The sequence below is a fragment of the Fusarium fujikuroi genome, chromosome FFUJ_chr11, assembly GCF_900079805.1.
Source record: "Fusarium fujikuroi IMI 58289 draft genome, chromosome FFUJ_chr11".
Lineage (NCBI taxonomy): Eukaryota > Fungi > Ascomycota > Sordariomycetes > Hypocreales > Nectriaceae > Fusarium > Fusarium fujikuroi.
In genome coordinates, this window is record NC_036632.1 from 2,149,884 (window position 1) to 2,166,655 (window position 16,772).

The following is a 16,772-nucleotide window of genomic DNA, read 5'->3' on the forward strand; positions in this document are numbered from 1 at the left end:
ATTCTGTGCTAAACCGTAATGTATTCGTCACAGTATTGAACATCTAGGTGTGAATCTCGTTAGGTAGAGATGGACTTGTGAGATTTCCGCCACAGTTTAAAAGTAAGTGGTTATATACAGGCAAAGGAGATTGCTTACAGTACCTAAGGCTTTAAGGCTGATATAGCGTTTAACTCCTACTACTCAAAATATATTTTCTATAGATCCATGCTCTAAGATTGTGGCCCAACCTTCCCAACCCATATTGGAAGGAGATAGCCATTGCTGGGGTGCCAGGTTCTCGATATACTCGTCAAATAGCTCTGCATCATTTCCATGGGACGAATCGGAGGGATGGTATATAGATTCACACCCTGTGCTCGAGTCACGAGTATTCATGACACTCCTACTTACGCATTAGTATCGTATAGTCATAGTTATGTACCAAAAGCGTATACGTACAATAGCTTTTCTAAAATGGGGGTTGCTTTAGTACAAATCGCACTGATCCCGGTTTCCATGAAATACCGAAACACTTGAAGTGAGTCGCGAATAAGTTCCTGAAACGAATTCTTGGTTGAGGAATCGAGATTTATGCCACTCATGCAGATATGAGCAAGACACACTGCAGCGTGAAATGCGTGAAAACTTCCCAGTCCACGGTTATACCACTGGTACGGATGGAAGTTTGGATTTTCGTGAAACGCATGATGTATACCAAGCAAATCTTTTGAACTCTCGATGCATTTAGCCTGGGAACTAAGCCAGTCCTCGCGAGTATAGCCAGAGGCGCCCTGTCGCAGGACCAGCCGGTGGAGGAGGAGAGTGAGTTGGTGCGTGTAGCCGAAGAGGATATTAAGTTGGACAGAGTGGTGGGCTGCAATTGAGACGTCGAAGAGATATTTGTAGTTCAGCTTTTCTCGCATCGCTACTATCTCTCCATCGAGGGCCTGGACTTTGTCGTAGCTGGCTGTTCGTGAGGATTCAAACACGTGGCTACAGATGCGCGTGCAGAGATCGTAAAGCTCAAACTTGAGTAGTAGATATGACATCTGAGTCGGTCCTTCTCGAGATTCAGGTATGTGATAGCCAACTACAAGTTCATTATCGTTGACATCAAGCGGTGGCTTCACGGTCGAAGGTATATGAGTGGCATCCAAGATGCCTAGAGTTGTGTTCTGTATCGTGTAAAGCATTTTCAGTCCAGCCCAGCATCGGCGTCTTTCTTCCGCTCTGATTGGATCCATCTGGAAGACTGTTGGCTCAATATGGCAGCCAAGAGAGAGTGCGATATTCCGTGCCGCACCGAGCAAAGCCCACGATTGTCCATGAGTATGATTTATTCCGTATATCAGAATCACCAGAGTTTGCAGAGTATTCATGTTGTGTCTCCATAGATAGTGATCTGCTTCGAGGCATTTCATGACCCCTCCTCTAAATCGGCTACTAAGTAACGACATGTTGTCGAGCACAGATTTGCGTTTACCCAGCTCTCGAAGCAGCGGGCTATCTTGAGGCAAGGCGATGACGGCTATGCTGAGTATGGCGAACAACAGCGCCAGCCAAGGCAAGGATACTTTCTCGGGGTCAGACTGAAAGCGAAGGTAGTCAATTTCGAATGTAGGGTCGTGCAGGATATGAAAAAGCTATGATACTATTCGTCAGAGAGCGAAAGGATAATGGCACGCACGCTGGGGTACTCACTGGTGCAAAAGTGTCAAAATAGAGCTTCTTAAGTTGCTCGCAATAAGAGGCAGGAGGGAGCAACTCTAGCAGATCAGCAATGCTTGAGTTGTTCATAGAGAATGGCATGGATCCGCATATGTTTTCAGCCATGTCCGTCTTCACTCCAACCACGACAGGATTGTTTTGAATCATAGGCGACAATTGTGAAGAGACCGACTCAAATCGCTCATGGCCAGATTCATATCGGATAATGACTCCAACTGGCGGCATGGCTGTATGAGGTTGGGTGAGTGACGAATCACTTTGGGTGGAAGACCAAGTGGTTGCCGACTGCTGGAGGGTCGATTCCGGCGAAAGAAAATCTGCTGCCTGTTCTTGTCCTGGCCCTGCTTCCTGTTCTTCTTCCAGGTCCAGTCCTGTATGTGGCGTTCTGGGCTCTGGACCAGCACTCGAGACGCTTTGTCGCAGCAATTCCTCGAGTCGGTCGATGCGAGCCACAAGAGCCGAGTTGTCGGCATGTCGGGGCACCAGAACATTACGCAGTGATGATTGATCTCGAAGATAGATGCACTCGTTGACCGGTACGCCCCTGCGTACACAAGTGTCGCAAGGCGTTCGGCCACGGCTGTTGTTGCGTGGGCACTTGATCTTCCGTCGGCGACATGGCTCGCAGCTGAGAGGCATGCGGCGGTTGCTTGGGGCTGGACCTGTTACTGGCATCTTAGCCTGGATGGATTGGATTGATGGTGAGGGGAGAAGGAAATCGTGCAAGTCGAAAACAGGGAATTGACGTGCGCATGTTAGTTACCCCGAGATCTCCGCAGTTAACTAACCTAGCAACTAACGCTATCTGACTTAGTCCCGCACTTCCCCGCCATTTGCAATGTATTTATCCCGGTCAGTTACCCCGTCAGATGCCAAAATCTCGTATGGGGCTTCCGTAAACGATATCAAAAACAAAGTTAAATATGGCCTCTACTAAGCTTTCCATCGCCTTTTATCGTTCGTACAACAGGCACGTTTATTTATTCACTAAATAAAGCTTTACATGTCGGTAGAGCATGTTGACTGTGCGGAGTCCGTCTCACAGCCTAGCTGCATAGCACTTTTACAAACTGTCAATTCGGTCAGATCTCCTACGATTGACTGGTGAAAAACAGGGAATGAGTAAGTGGTAATCAAACTCACATGAAAAGGCCATGTCGTCCCCAAAATATGTTTTCAGCACCTCAGCCCCCCATGTGACTCCTGTTTGCGGTGCATAAGAAACAGCACTCTTGGCGACGGCAACAGCAATCATGGGCGGGAACTCTTCCAGGTCCTTCATCGTAGGTTCTCTGCCAGTGAGCTTTTGGATGATGCGCTGATGGACATTCTGTGCGACTAATTGACCCATGTGCATCGCGCCACTGCAACGTTTGATCCCCGGCCATTGCACAATGTCGCCCGCTGAGAAATGATCTTGATGATTTGGCGTGCCCGGTCTCAAGTTCAGACTGCAGAATGTAAGTTCGTTGTGCCCCTGCTTGGAAAAGCAAAGTGACTAACCTTGGCAAGACCTCAACGTAACCATTCAAATCCAAAGCCGATGCTGGCAGATATTCGGTCGATGGCACGCTCTGTGAGATGGCGTGTATGACTTTGCTAGCCACCATCTGCGTCCCAGTATTAAATGTAAGGCGGAGTAAATTGTATCCATCCGACGCCTGCTCTTCAGACATTTGGCACAAACGATGATTCATCAATACCCTAACCCCAGTGCCCCTCAATAGCTCCAAGGTCCTTTCTTTGGCGCTGTCAGGAATCGGCTCCGAGGATAGAAGCATATCTCGTGAATGAACCAGGCTCACAATGAGTCGAGGAATGAGCATCTTGAGCTTTGCAGCTATTTCCACGCCGACAGCCCCGCCACCAACGATAACGACACCGCATGAGGCATCTTCAAAGCTCTCCGTATGCTGCACTATGTGAGATAGAAATTCTTGTTTTGTTTTGGCCCGAGGGGCAATAGGCCAGGCACGTCGTAGACCTGAGGCCGCGACAAGAATATCGTATGACAGGATCATCCGCGTCTTGGTGGCTTCGTCAACAATCACTGCTTTCTTTTTAACACAATCGACTTCCGTCACGGCTCCTTGGATATGCTTGATGAGTGGACCCTGCATTTCTGGGATATCTTGATACTTAACCCAGGTCTTGTTCGCAAATGCCTTGTCGAACAAGGCCAAAGGTGACCCGACGAGGTGGTCTATGAGTGTCTTAGGTTAGCCAAGTTTCTTAATTTTAGTTTTCAAAAATCTATTTAGGGTCCGTCGTACGTACAAAAGCCGTCGCGCTCATCTATAATCGTAATTTTGATACTGTACTTTGGGAGCTGGCGCTGATGGATATAGGGCTCTTTGCTTTGGCGCGGCTGTAAGCCACGATGGAGATCAAGGAGATTGACAGCTGCAGAGAGGCCAGCATACGAACCACCAATGATGAGAATGTTGTATGTATGGAAGTTTTGTTGTGCATTTTGCATGATAGAGGGACAACCGGCTGGCGATGTGGCGTCTAAGTGATGAGAAGTAGAGGTAGCCAAAGTAGGAGCTGTTAGTTCCGCCGTGCTGTCCGAGGATTTCGGGGAAAATACGCCCAAGTTTCGTTGCTGATACATATAGGGAAAAGCAATGAATGAATGAGGAGTCATTCGGGTCAATGGACGGCTGAATAAAAGATGATTGCGTATCAAAAGACTGTATAACATTGTTGGGGTAACCGATCAGATGGCATCAAGCTCCGGGCCAGTCGGAAATGATTAAGAGCACAAAGATCGCCTGATTTACTAGGGCCCCAGCCATCTGTTATCAATAAGCACACTCCAGGCTTTATACGTGGGTTCAGTCAAATTTTACCAACAGACCACATTCTGCCAACATGCTCGGAGCCATTTCTAATGTTACCGATTCATTCGGATATCTGATGTAGATTCCGTCAGATGGCGTGCGTGGCGCTAGTTATACCGATAAGAAATAGCTGTATATCCAATGAAGACGTTACGTATCGGCACCAAGCTTGTGTTTACCGGTCATGACTCGATGGATTGTTTGTACATGCAAAGACCGTCCTGAATGTCTGACTCGTTGACATAATAGAATGGCTCTAGTGTTAAACAAATATTTACCATGTCCCAATCCTGAGTCAGCTGTAGTGGCGTAGGCTCCAGTAGTTATTATATTAGTAAACCCTGCCCACTAAAAAAGTGTCTTCAAATAAAATGCATAAGATTTATAACCTTTTTGCAAACCACGGATATATCACCGGAGACCCCGGAGATATTAGAATCCAGTAACTACCTGTAAGTTAGTAAAGGTATTATACTAATAGGGCAGGGCAATGATTTTCATTATAACATGAAGTAGCTATAACGTTTAATTAGCAGTTAATATTAGCTAATAATAAGTACTTTTTAGTTTTTACTTAAGTATATATAATAAATATTTTTATTTTATAAATAATATTATATTTAATATATACAATAAGCAAGCAAGATAGACAAGCAAGCAGGATAAAAATCCCTTACCTTATATTAATATTATTTAATTAATTAATTCTTAATTAAATAATATATTATAATTTACTATTAAGGCTTATATTAATTATATCCCTAATAATTAAAAACTAAATAATTAAAAGGTAATACTAAATTACCCTTAGTTATAAGGTGATGGTATTTAAAGAGGTATATAGGTTTATTTGAAGGTAGGCCGTAGTGTTATTAGGATAACACTAAGGCCTGGATTAACTATTATCCTGCTAGTCAGGATTCTTATATATTATATAGCTGGCCTTAAAAGGACCTTTCTAGCTGTTTTTGGCTTTATTAGATAACTCTAAATAATATAATTCTATAATTAATTAATCTATTTAAGTAAGTTTTACTAGAATTTACTTTTTCTAATTACTTTTTTATAGTAGTTTATTATTAAACTGCTTTAGATGCTTTTTGCAGAATAATTCTATTAGTTCTTTATCTATATTAGCAGTCTTTACCTATTAATTGTGTTTAGGACTCTAGCCTTTTTATTATATAAGAAATCCTTTAAAGGGTATAGTATTTCTTTTTTATTTTTATACCTCCTGTTTAATAATAAAGTTAACTTTATAGTAATTCTTATTAACTAGTTTGCCCTCTATAGGATTAAGTTACTTATTAATATAATTATTAGTATAAATAAGAATAAAATACTTAATAGAGATTACTAAATATATCTTTTACTGCTTTAGAATTTCTAGTTTATAGGTTAAGTTATTAATAATTTATTTAATAAGAAAAGGACCTATTTTCTACTAGAATTACTTTTTAAAAGGTTTGCTAGGAAGATAATATCTATTATAAAGTTATAAATATATTTAATCTCCCTGTTTTAAGGTAATAAGGCAATGCTTATTATTATATTAATACTTTTCTTTTATTGTTATAAAATCTATTACTAGTTATACTTTTTTATAAGTAATTTCTTAAAGATAAGGAAGATCTATAATATCCTTTATAGGCATTATTATATTAAGAGTACTTATAGATTTAAAGCTATAAATAAATTTATATATACTTATTTTAGTTTCTATATTATAAGTTCTATTAAGATTTTATTGAAGTGCTAGAAGAATATAGGATTAATTAGAGAAAGGATACTTAATATAATAAAAGTATAGTATAACTTTTACTATTTAGTTTTTCTATTTAAATAAACTATTTGCTTTAGGATAATATATAGTAGTTATTATAAGCTTGCAGCTAAATACCTTTTATAGCTTTTACTAAAATATAGAAGTAAACTTTCTATTATAATTAAAGATAATTATTTTAGGGATGCCTTAATTAATAAGAAGTAGCTATCTTAATAATATAATTACTTAATTTTTAGTAGTATATATAAAGTATTTAGGTATAAAAAGATATTATTTACTTATTGCATAAGTGACTATTATAAGCTAATTATAGAGATTAAATTTTAAAATGGCCTATAGACTTTTAGCAAAAGGGACTGGCAGAAGATCGGTAATAAAGTTAATTGTAATTATATATATTAATATAATAGGAGGATAAATTAGTATATAGTTACCGATTCTTTATTAATAATCTATCTGTCCTAGATAATATATTTTATATTTATAAATATGCTTATAAATTTTTATAGTTAGGTTATAGATTAATAATTCTAATAGTTTTTTTATTATTCTCTTTATGCTAAAGTAATATTAATTATTATATGCTATCTTTAGGATTTTATTAATTATAGTGTATAGAATATAGAGTTAAAGATATCTATTAGTTTACTTATAATATAGTAGTCTATCTTTTAGAGTAAAAGGCATGCTATATTTTAAAGTAAAAATAGCATTTTTACTATTTAGTTAGTTAGTATTAACTGGCTTATTATTTACTTTAAGAATTATCTTAAGAATAGGCAGATACTTAATATTATTAATATATTTTTAAATAAATTTATCTTTTATCTCTTAAGATATTAATAATTTTATACCTATATATATATTATTAAGTATAGTATAGTTAGGGTAAAGTCTCTTAATATTTTTATTAATCTTTAGAGCTTTAAGATAATTAAGAGTATTAGAGATAAAGTTCTTTTTTCTAGAAATGTAAAAGATATATAGATTATATTCTAAAAGGTAAATAGAAGTGTTAATAAGATATCAATTAGTTCTATTAGTACTAGTTATATTAAGAGTTGTTTTCTTTATAATTTACTTTATTGCTAAATAATTTATAAAGACTATAAGTAATCTCTTTAATAATTTAATATATGCCTTAAGTTGCTTTATTGCCTAGATAAGTGCTGCTATTTTTAGCTCTATAGGTCTATATTAAGTTTTAGCCCTAAATAGAGTTTAGCTAATAAAGTAAATAGGTATAATTATATTAGATAGGATCTGTATCCCTTTTTTTTAAATATATCTATTTTTAATATAATAGAGAATGGCTTTAAATCCCTTTTAAATACTGGTATTTAGTTAAAGAAAAAGATACTTTTTAGGATTAAAATAAATTAATTTTTAACTAGATATAATTTGCTTTTAAATTATTTAGAAGGTAATCTTTTCTACTAGAGTAGGATTGTAATATATATTTTTAGTATATAACTTTCTTTTGCCTTTATTTCTATTAATAATCTTATTAGTTTTTCTTCTTTTTGCTAATAGTATAACCTTATGCTTTTATAAAGGCTTTATAATTTTAGCATAATAGAGAATAAGATATTAAATATATCTAGTAGCCTTAATATACTGCTTAAGAGTAATAAGCTGCTATAAAAACTTTAGTTTAGTAAAGGCTATAACTTTTTCTACTATTATAGAGAGATTAAAGGCATTAATATAAAATCCTAATACTTAAGTGCTTAGATAATTAATTTAGCTTTTTATTAAAGAGATAAATAAGTTTTTTAAGATAAACAGTCTAAATAGAGTATTTATATATTAAGCATATTTAGCGGCAGACTTTAAGAAGATTATAATATTATTAATAAAGGCATAATAGAAACTTTAATATAGATATAAAAGCCTATCTATATAGTATTAAATATATACTAGCAAATTATAAAAGCCTATTAAAGTAATAGTAAACCTTTCTAAGCCTTTATAACTTATAATTATAAATCTGTCTTAATGCTTTAATGCTATCTTAAACTAAAAGAAGAATAATAAAGCATTAATTACTAAGATATATATCGCTTCTCTTAATATAGTAATAATATTTTCTTATTTTATTAATAAATAGCTATTAAGAATTATTATCTTATTTAGTGCTTTTAAATTAATTATAGCTTTCCCTTTAGGTTTACTATTAATAATTCTTTAGATAATAAATATAAAAGCGGTAAAGGGTGTGGGCTTTATAACTTATTCTATTTGCTTTTAATTATAAAGTCTATTAAAGATTTAATTAATAAGATTGCAATCCTTAAGTCTATAGGCATAAGGTCTTTAGGAGACTTTCTATTTATATTAGTTATCTATAAGAGGTATAGTTATTAGTTTATCTTTAGGTATATAAATAAGTCTTAAGTTAATTTATAGAGTAGTATATTTAATATAGAGGTCTTAAGCTTATTATATAAAGCTAGATCTATTATTGTAGATATGAATTCTATCTTAAGTTATAATCTTAAGAAGATTAAGTTACTTCTATATATATACTTAATATAGGATATAAGGTATTATTAGTACTGATTCTAAAACTGTTGCCTTTGGCTTCTTAATAAGAGGGAGAGCTAAGCTAGTTGCTACTAAGGTAGCTAGTTAGTTATTAAGAAGTTTTATAACCTTTAATAGTAGTTACTTTTTTTTATTTTTCTTCTGTTATTTATATAGTAATTCTGCTTTCTTAATATCTTTAAGGATAGCGCTTTCTATATTTTATATTATATTTATAGTAATATAATTATTATCTATCCTAAAAATAGAGACTTAAGGAGTATTTATAGCCTAAGGGATAATCTTTTTAGTTGCTATAGCGCTAATTTCTAGTATAAGATTAATTTCTAATAAGATTTTAATGTTTATAATATCTATAGTACCTCCTGATATCTCTGTGGTTACTATATTGGCTGTTGCTAGTAGGGTAAGGGTAGCGGCCTTTTATATATTAGAAAAGTATATTTTATCTTCTTTATATTCTTTAATATTTTTTAGTTTCTATTTTTTTTAAAAGGTAATATCTTTATTGGAATTATTAATAATTATTATACTAGAAGCTGTATTTAAGCTAATAAGTGTATTAAAGGCTTCTGTAATATAGCTATTAAATATAAATATTCTTTTCTTAAGGACTTCCTTTTATAATGCCAGAATAAGATATGTCTGTCAGGCAGGTACTGTTATTAGTTATACTATAATAATATAATAGCTAATTTAATAAGAAAGCTAAAAGATAGTAAATAGAATATAGAAGTCTTTAAGACTTATATAGTAAAGATATCTATCTGTTATTATAATATTAATACTATAAGGAGCTATTTATCTATTTTTAAGTAATGCTTTTAGAGAGGATAATAGTATTCTATTTTAAACCTAGGCGCTATAAGTATATTCTATAAGCCTAATATCTATACTATTTTTATTAAGACTATTAATATAAAAGGTAAAGGTTATCTATTTAGTATAAGGCTTTTTAACTTTATTATTAACTCTTTAGATAAAGATAGATGTCTTTTATTTAATAGTATAATTTAGAGTCTAAAGCTATTCTCTAGAGGTAATAGGTTTCTTATAACCTATATTAATATAGATAGAAACTGTCTTTCCTCCTAGAGAGCTTATTGCATTAAATTTAAGATATATATAATTGCCATTAATTTTATAGACCTATAGTTAATAATAAGTATACGCTAATGTCTTATTTATAGATATAACTATTATCTTATTAACCTAAAAAGTGTTTTTAGATTTAGATACTATTATTATTTAAGATATATAACTGGTCTTAAGATATTAATAAAGCCTGTTTTAAGATAGGAAATCCTGGCAATAATAATTATACTATTTAGATTTAATAGGTGCTTGCTTTCTAGCTAGCTAAGCTAATTTAATATAGGTTCTAGTAAGGCTATATTCCTAAAGAATAGCTTAAAATAGGAAGGATTGCTAATAGGTACTATAAAATAGCTCCTTCTAACTGTTAAGATAAGATATGTTTTTAATTATATAAGTTAGATATGCCTCTTTAAAGGATATAAATTGCAATAAGTAAATACTCTTACTGTTACTATTAGTATTGACTTTATCTGGCCTAAGTTTATCTTTTTCTTTTATAATAGGATACTTCTATTTCTAATAGACCTTCTTTTCCTCCTTAACATCTTTATATATATAGTTATTATCTTGTAAATAAGTATATTAATTATAATTACTATTATAATAGCACTTACTATATTTATTATTGCTCTTTCTGGTATCTATATATAACTATAATAGTTTATTACTTTAATATTAGTTATCTTATTTTAATTAATTGCAATTATTGCATTATTATAAGCTAGAGGACTTATTATAAAAGTATCAATTAGATTGACTTCTTTTATTATAGCTTAAGGAATAGCTAGACTTATATTATTAATTATTTCTATCCCTTTAATCATTAGAGTAATAGAATTATTTAATTATAGTTTAGCGCTACTTATACTATTTAATAAAGCTTATTAGTAATATATTTTTACTAAAATATATAAGAAATTATTAAATTTTAATATTAATTTTATTAAATAGTATTATAATAATAGTGCTATCTTATATATATTTAATTTATTTAGTAAGACTGGCCTTTTACTAAGCCTATTAGGTAAGTATAATCCTATATATAGCGACTTTAGGAGTATAGTATAAAGAGTAAAGTTTATTTAAAATATCTATATCTAAATGCTTAAACCGCTTAATAAACTTATAACTAAACTTAATAATAGGAAGGTTAAGGAGTTAGTTATAACTAGAACTATTTAACTTAAATATAAGCTAAGTATTTACTTTACTAGATAGCATCTTAATGTAATAGTCTATAAGACTGTATTTACTAAATTACTTAAATACTAAAAGGTACTTATAGAATATAAAGATATCTATATAAATAGTCTTGCCTAAAGAGGTAGTAATAAGTCCTTAATTATCTTTATTATCTAGATTATTTAGATTAAAGATATTAAGTATTTCCTTTTAGATCTTCTTACTTAAATTGCCTATAGATTAGGTAGTGTCTACTATCACTCCTTAATGTTATTAAAAGGTGCTATTATTATTAGATCCTTTTAATATATTATCTTAAGGAATAAGAACTTACAGTATAGAAGCTAAAGTAAAAAGTGTATTATTTAGTTATTATACTATAATTAGTTTTGCCTAATTTTAATTATTAAATTAATATAATTTATATACCTTAATATATTTTTCTTACCACTATAGAAAATACTTAAGATAAGAGATATAAGCTTAAAGTAATACTATTAGTCTATTAGCTATTAACGATTTAAAGATTTATTAAGATAGTATTTAATATATTATATTTATAGTATTTAAGTTCTAGATAGTAAAGGTATTAGCTGCCTTAATATAGTAATACTTTTTTATTATTTAATAGAAATATACTCCTTATATTAAAATTCTTTAATATTATTTAATCTATTAAATAATATCTTTTTCTACTTTATAAGAATTATAGAGGATTAATTATTATCTATATTATTGCAATTATAGAGCTTTAAATCTATCTTTATTATTATTACTAGACTTATTATTATAAGTGGGTTAAGTATTGCCATGCCCTTAAGGTTATTATAACAAGAATAAAGGTAGTATATTATAATGTTAATTGTCCTTAAAGTCATTAAAATACTTCTCTTATTATTATAGTTAAGAGTTTATTACTGCATTATATCCTTAGCCTATAGGGTTATTAGGACTGTTACTATAATTAAATTAAGCTATTATAGTGAAAATATAATTATAATAGCCTTTAAAAAGATTTAAGTATATAAAGCTATAAAAAGGCAATATTAAATAATATATTAATTAAAGGTATATAGTAACTATATTAAAAGGTATATAACCTATAATTATATTAATTACTTTAAGTAATATAAAGATATAATATACTAAGAGGTAATAGTCTAATAGGATAGTAGCTCTTCCCTATTTAATAACTATAAGGGGTTACTGCCTTATATTAAATACTATATTACTTACTTAAGCTATCTTATACCTTCTAGCCTTAGTTTTATCTTAGTATATTACTTAGAGGATCTTACCTATAAATATTAAATAGCTAATAGATTTATTTCGCTTAGTATCTTATAGAGATTTTCTATAATTAAGTAGTAAACCTAAATAAATATAGCTAGGGGGCCTTTTTTTTATAATATTAATAATCTAGAATAGAAAAGGCTAATTGTTTTAAAGAAAAGTAAGGTTATTATATAAGTAGGTTAACTTTATAAGAAAGTGTATTAATAGAGATAATTATAAGTTATATATATTAGTAATTATATAAGGTAGATTATACTTTTTTAAGTAAATGCCAGAAAAGCTAAAAGTTATAGGTTTAAATTTAATAAAAAATATTATTTTTTATAATTTTTGCTTTTTTATAACGTAACTATATAAGGTAGGGATTAGGGATTAAGGATTATATATATATATATATAATAATAACTTTTTAATTAGGACTTTTAAGTTAATTAAATAATTATTAATTTTTAGGCATAATATATACTTTTAGTAATGCCTTTAATAGCGCTTATATAGATAATAGTAATTAAGGTTATTAAGTAGTAAATTTAGTGGTGCTAAAGATATTAAAAATGCATTTAGCAGGCTTAAAGGTTATTAATAGTAGTTAAAGCGCTAATTATAGATAGTTAGTTACTAGAGATCTTTTATAACTGCTACTATTTAATATTAAATTACCTTTAGTTATAAGGTAATAGTATTTAAAGAGGTATATAGGTTTATTTAAAGGTGGGCTGTGGTGTTATTAGGATAATATTAAGGCCTGGATTAATTATTATCCTGCTAGTTAGGATTCTTATGCATTAAAAGGAATAGGTTATAATTAAGTATATCTTAAATCTAGATTTATAAGGATTTCCCTATTAATATTATAATATTAAGGAAATAGTAAATTAACTACTTATTAAATATAATACATTACTAATTAATAAGTACTAGGCTATTAATTTTATTAAGTAGTAACTATAGCTTAAAATGCATTTTTTTTATAAATATAATTATTAAAAAGTTTAATATAAAAATCTAATTACTATTTATAATTAATTTAGGCTTATATAGAATATAATTATAAAGTATAGTATTTAATTAAATAATATCTAGAACTTTAATAAAACTAACTTTATAATAAGTATAATATTAAGTAGTATAGTGATTACTAGCTTAAAAAGGCATAAAAACCTAAAATTAATTTAACTTAAAAATTAAAAATAGATTATTATAATTTAAGTAATTAATATAAAAGGCTAAATAATTAATTTATATTTAATAGTTATAGGCTAATATTACCTTACTAACTAATATTAAAATAATAACCTTTTAAATACTTAAGTTATTACTATAATATTAAATAGCTAAATAGATAATAAAATAAGCCTTAATTAATTAAAGTACTTTAATTAATATATAACTAATTAATTAATTAATACCTATTATTTTTTAATCCTTAATAGCTATAAAAGTTATTAATTTATTAATTTTTAGCTATATTATAAAGTTAATAATATTATTATACTTTATATATTTCCTTATTCTTTATACCTATTATAGCTATTTAATATTAAGTACTTTAAGCTACTAAAAAAGGCATATAGTTAAGAAATAAAGCAATTAATTAAATAATCTATAATTTATATTTCTAAAACTAAATTCTTTCTAGCCTTTTATATTACCTTTTAAAAGACTATAATTAAATTAAATATTAAAAAGGATTTTAAAGAAGCTAGACTTACTTTTTTTAACCCTAAAGTTATAATCTTAAAGCTTAATATATAGCTATAAACTTTAATGCTTATTAAAGAGATAGCTTAATAAGCTTAAGCTTAAACTTTAAGGACTTTAATAACAGTCCTTAAGGCTAGATTATAGTCTAAATACCTTTAGGGCTAAATTAAAAGATATTATAATAGCTCTTTAAAATTAATCCTTAAAGCTTTTTAGTCTTTTATAAAGGCAATTATAAGAAATATATAGAAAACTGCCTTATTAAAGGCTAAAAATTAAAAGCTTTATAAAGTAAATAATATACTTAGCTAGCAGTATAAGGCAAAAAGGATATATCTATAGAATAAAAAGAGCTTAACTATATAGAAAGATTAAAATTTAATTAATTAAATAGATATAAATATATAGATATTAGCTAAATTATTAAGAAGTAATAGTTAAGAAAGATTAATTAAGCTAGGTATTTAATAATATAATATATATAGTAAGATTAAGTATAATATAAAGACTTATTAGGTAGTTTTAAAGGCATTTAGTAATAATTATAATAATTAATTTTAATTAATTAGATAGTCTATTATATTTTTATTATAATTTATCTTAAAAAGGTTAAGATTTTTATTCTATTTACTTATCTATTTTGCTTACTTATTATATATATTATATAAATAAAATTATATTTATATAAATAAAATTAAACTTATTTTAAACCTTTAGGTTTTTATTTTTAGTAAAATAATAGCTTATTACTATAATTAAATATATATTTAATTATTAATATTTTTTCTTTTTATTATTAGCCTAATAAGTAATAAATTTAATTATAATTAACTTAAAGTTAATTTATCTTTTATTAATTAATTTATATAAAAGTTAACTTAATTTCTTTAAACTTTTAGTTTAACCTTACTTTTTCTTTAATACTATTACCTTATATAGTTAAATATATAAAATAAAAGTATTTAACTATATATTCTGCAATAGCAGTTATATTACACATCTAGATGTTTTTACATAAAGAGTGGACGGGATGGCTTCAGTCTGTGCACGTATGGTCGGAGTTAGCAGTGGAGATGATCCACTGCTATTCCCAAGGCATCATGAAGCCCATAAGGCTTTTACTAGCAAGCCCCATTCCGAATAAGACGATGTACGGCCCTCGGGAGTAGAGGGGAAACACACCAAACTCACCAACACTAAGAATCACACACCTCGGTTTCGATGTAGTCTTGGCCCCCCCAGTAGCGTCATGGTCAGGGATCTTGTATTGCCTTCAGTCACAAATCAGGGAATTCAAGTCATGCCATTTTCTTCCTGTATGATAGGAACTAAATGAGCTAATCTTAAACTCGCTGACTTACAAAGATTGCCCCTCTACAGGATGTCCGGACAAAAGCGGTCAACAAGTCATGCAGTGGGGCATTCTTCGCGTCATGTTCAACCGCGTGGTCGAGGTACTGGAGTTCCTCATCCCGAATACGACGGAGCGTCTGGAGAAATTCAAGTATCTCAGTTCCCGCTTCATAGCCTTCTTGCTCCCAGCCCTGTATGATTTTGATCACCTCCTCGACCTGTTCGTTGTAATGAGTACCAATCTCCGTCTCAACAGCTTCAGTGCATGCCATAGCAGCTTCCTTTCCCATTATTGCCGTTGCCCATCCAAGCCCTGTGGCAAGAACCTGCCACAAAGGATACATAGTAGTTGGACGGATCCGATGTTTAGTTATCAGATCATTAAAAGTGCTTAGATGGCCAACTTCTTGGTCATACATGTGTTGCATAAGTGGCCGCAGTTCTGGATGTTGCTTTACCACAATGGGCGTCTGGGCTGCGTAGATAAGCACAGCACCTAATTCTCCTGCTTGATTCACGCGGATCTGGTGGGAGCTGTGAGCTACGACACGACTCATGATCTTCGATTCGACTTACAGCTGCAGAAATGTAATCCTGCTGCTCCGGCGTCAAAGAACCCCATTTGGGCTTCCTTGGAGAACATTCCACAGAGTGGCGTGTTCGTTCGCTAGTTGTAAGGCGTCTCGAAACATTGGAAAATGGGGATCTCCAAGCGTTAGGAGGTGATAATAGTGGCCGAGTCTTATACAAAGCCCTCGGAAAATTATTATGGATCGCCATTGCTAGAAGGCATAGCATCTACGTGAAGCGAATGCGGGAGGCCATTTAATATAGCCCTCTGGCAAGCCATCTCTCCCACTGTATCTATGGGATGGTTATGATTCGGTCCGGTACTCCTCCCCACTTTACATTCGGGTACGGCCTACGCCCCCAGTCAAGTTTAACAAGAGCGGTGAATTGCATATTGAGAGCAGCTCACCCTGTACAGCACCGCATTCTCGTACACATTCCATCTGGACACCAAGCTTTCTGAGCAGCCTGCAGGGACATAAAAACATAAATAGAATCACTATGCCGTCCCAAATCTTCTGTAACCGTGTGCGATCCACAAGAAGAAGCTTATTTCGTAATGTAATTGGCATGTATCAAGTCATCGAAGAACGTGCTTAGTTACAGGGAATAAACAAGGGAAAAGCAGGAATAAAATGTTTTTGAAGTTCGAATTCAATAAATCAATAATATATACGTCGTTA

General features: G+C 30.9%; 3 protein-coding genes; all 3 read right to left on the reverse strand.

The window, feature by feature from the left end:
- Nucleotides 1-183: 183 nt before the first annotated feature.
- On the reverse strand, nucleotides 184-2,385 carry FFUJ_12043 (related to transcriptional activator Mut3p; the record flags this gene model as incomplete). XM_023571010.1 has 3 exons in its annotated part: nucleotides 184-385; nucleotides 442-1,625; nucleotides 1,684-2,385. 3 exons carry the CDS (start codon nucleotides 2,383-2,385, stop codon nucleotides 184-186), a joined length of 2,088 nt encoding a protein of 695 aa, XP_023438032.1.
- A 324-nt stretch (nucleotides 2,386-2,709) lies between these two features.
- Nucleotides 2,710-4,189, reverse strand: FFUJ_12044 (AMID-like pyridine nucleotide-disulfide oxidoreductase family protein; the record flags this gene model as incomplete). XM_023571011.1 has 4 exons in its annotated part: nucleotides 2,710-2,780; nucleotides 2,854-3,161; nucleotides 3,214-3,913; nucleotides 3,988-4,189. The coding sequence occupies 4 exons, from the start codon at nucleotides 4,187-4,189 to the stop codon at nucleotides 2,710-2,712; spliced, it is 1,281 nt and encodes a 426-aa protein (XP_023438033.1).
- An 11,320-nt stretch (nucleotides 4,190-15,509) lies between these two features.
- Nucleotides 15,510-16,299, reverse strand: FFUJ_12045 (related to ubiquinone biosynthesis protein CAT5; the record flags this gene model as incomplete). XM_023571012.1 has 2 exons in its annotated part: nucleotides 15,510-16,043; nucleotides 16,096-16,299. 2 exons carry the CDS (start codon nucleotides 16,297-16,299, stop codon nucleotides 15,510-15,512), a joined length of 738 nt encoding a protein of 245 aa, XP_023438034.1.
- Between the last annotated feature and the right edge of the window lie 473 nt (nucleotides 16,300-16,772).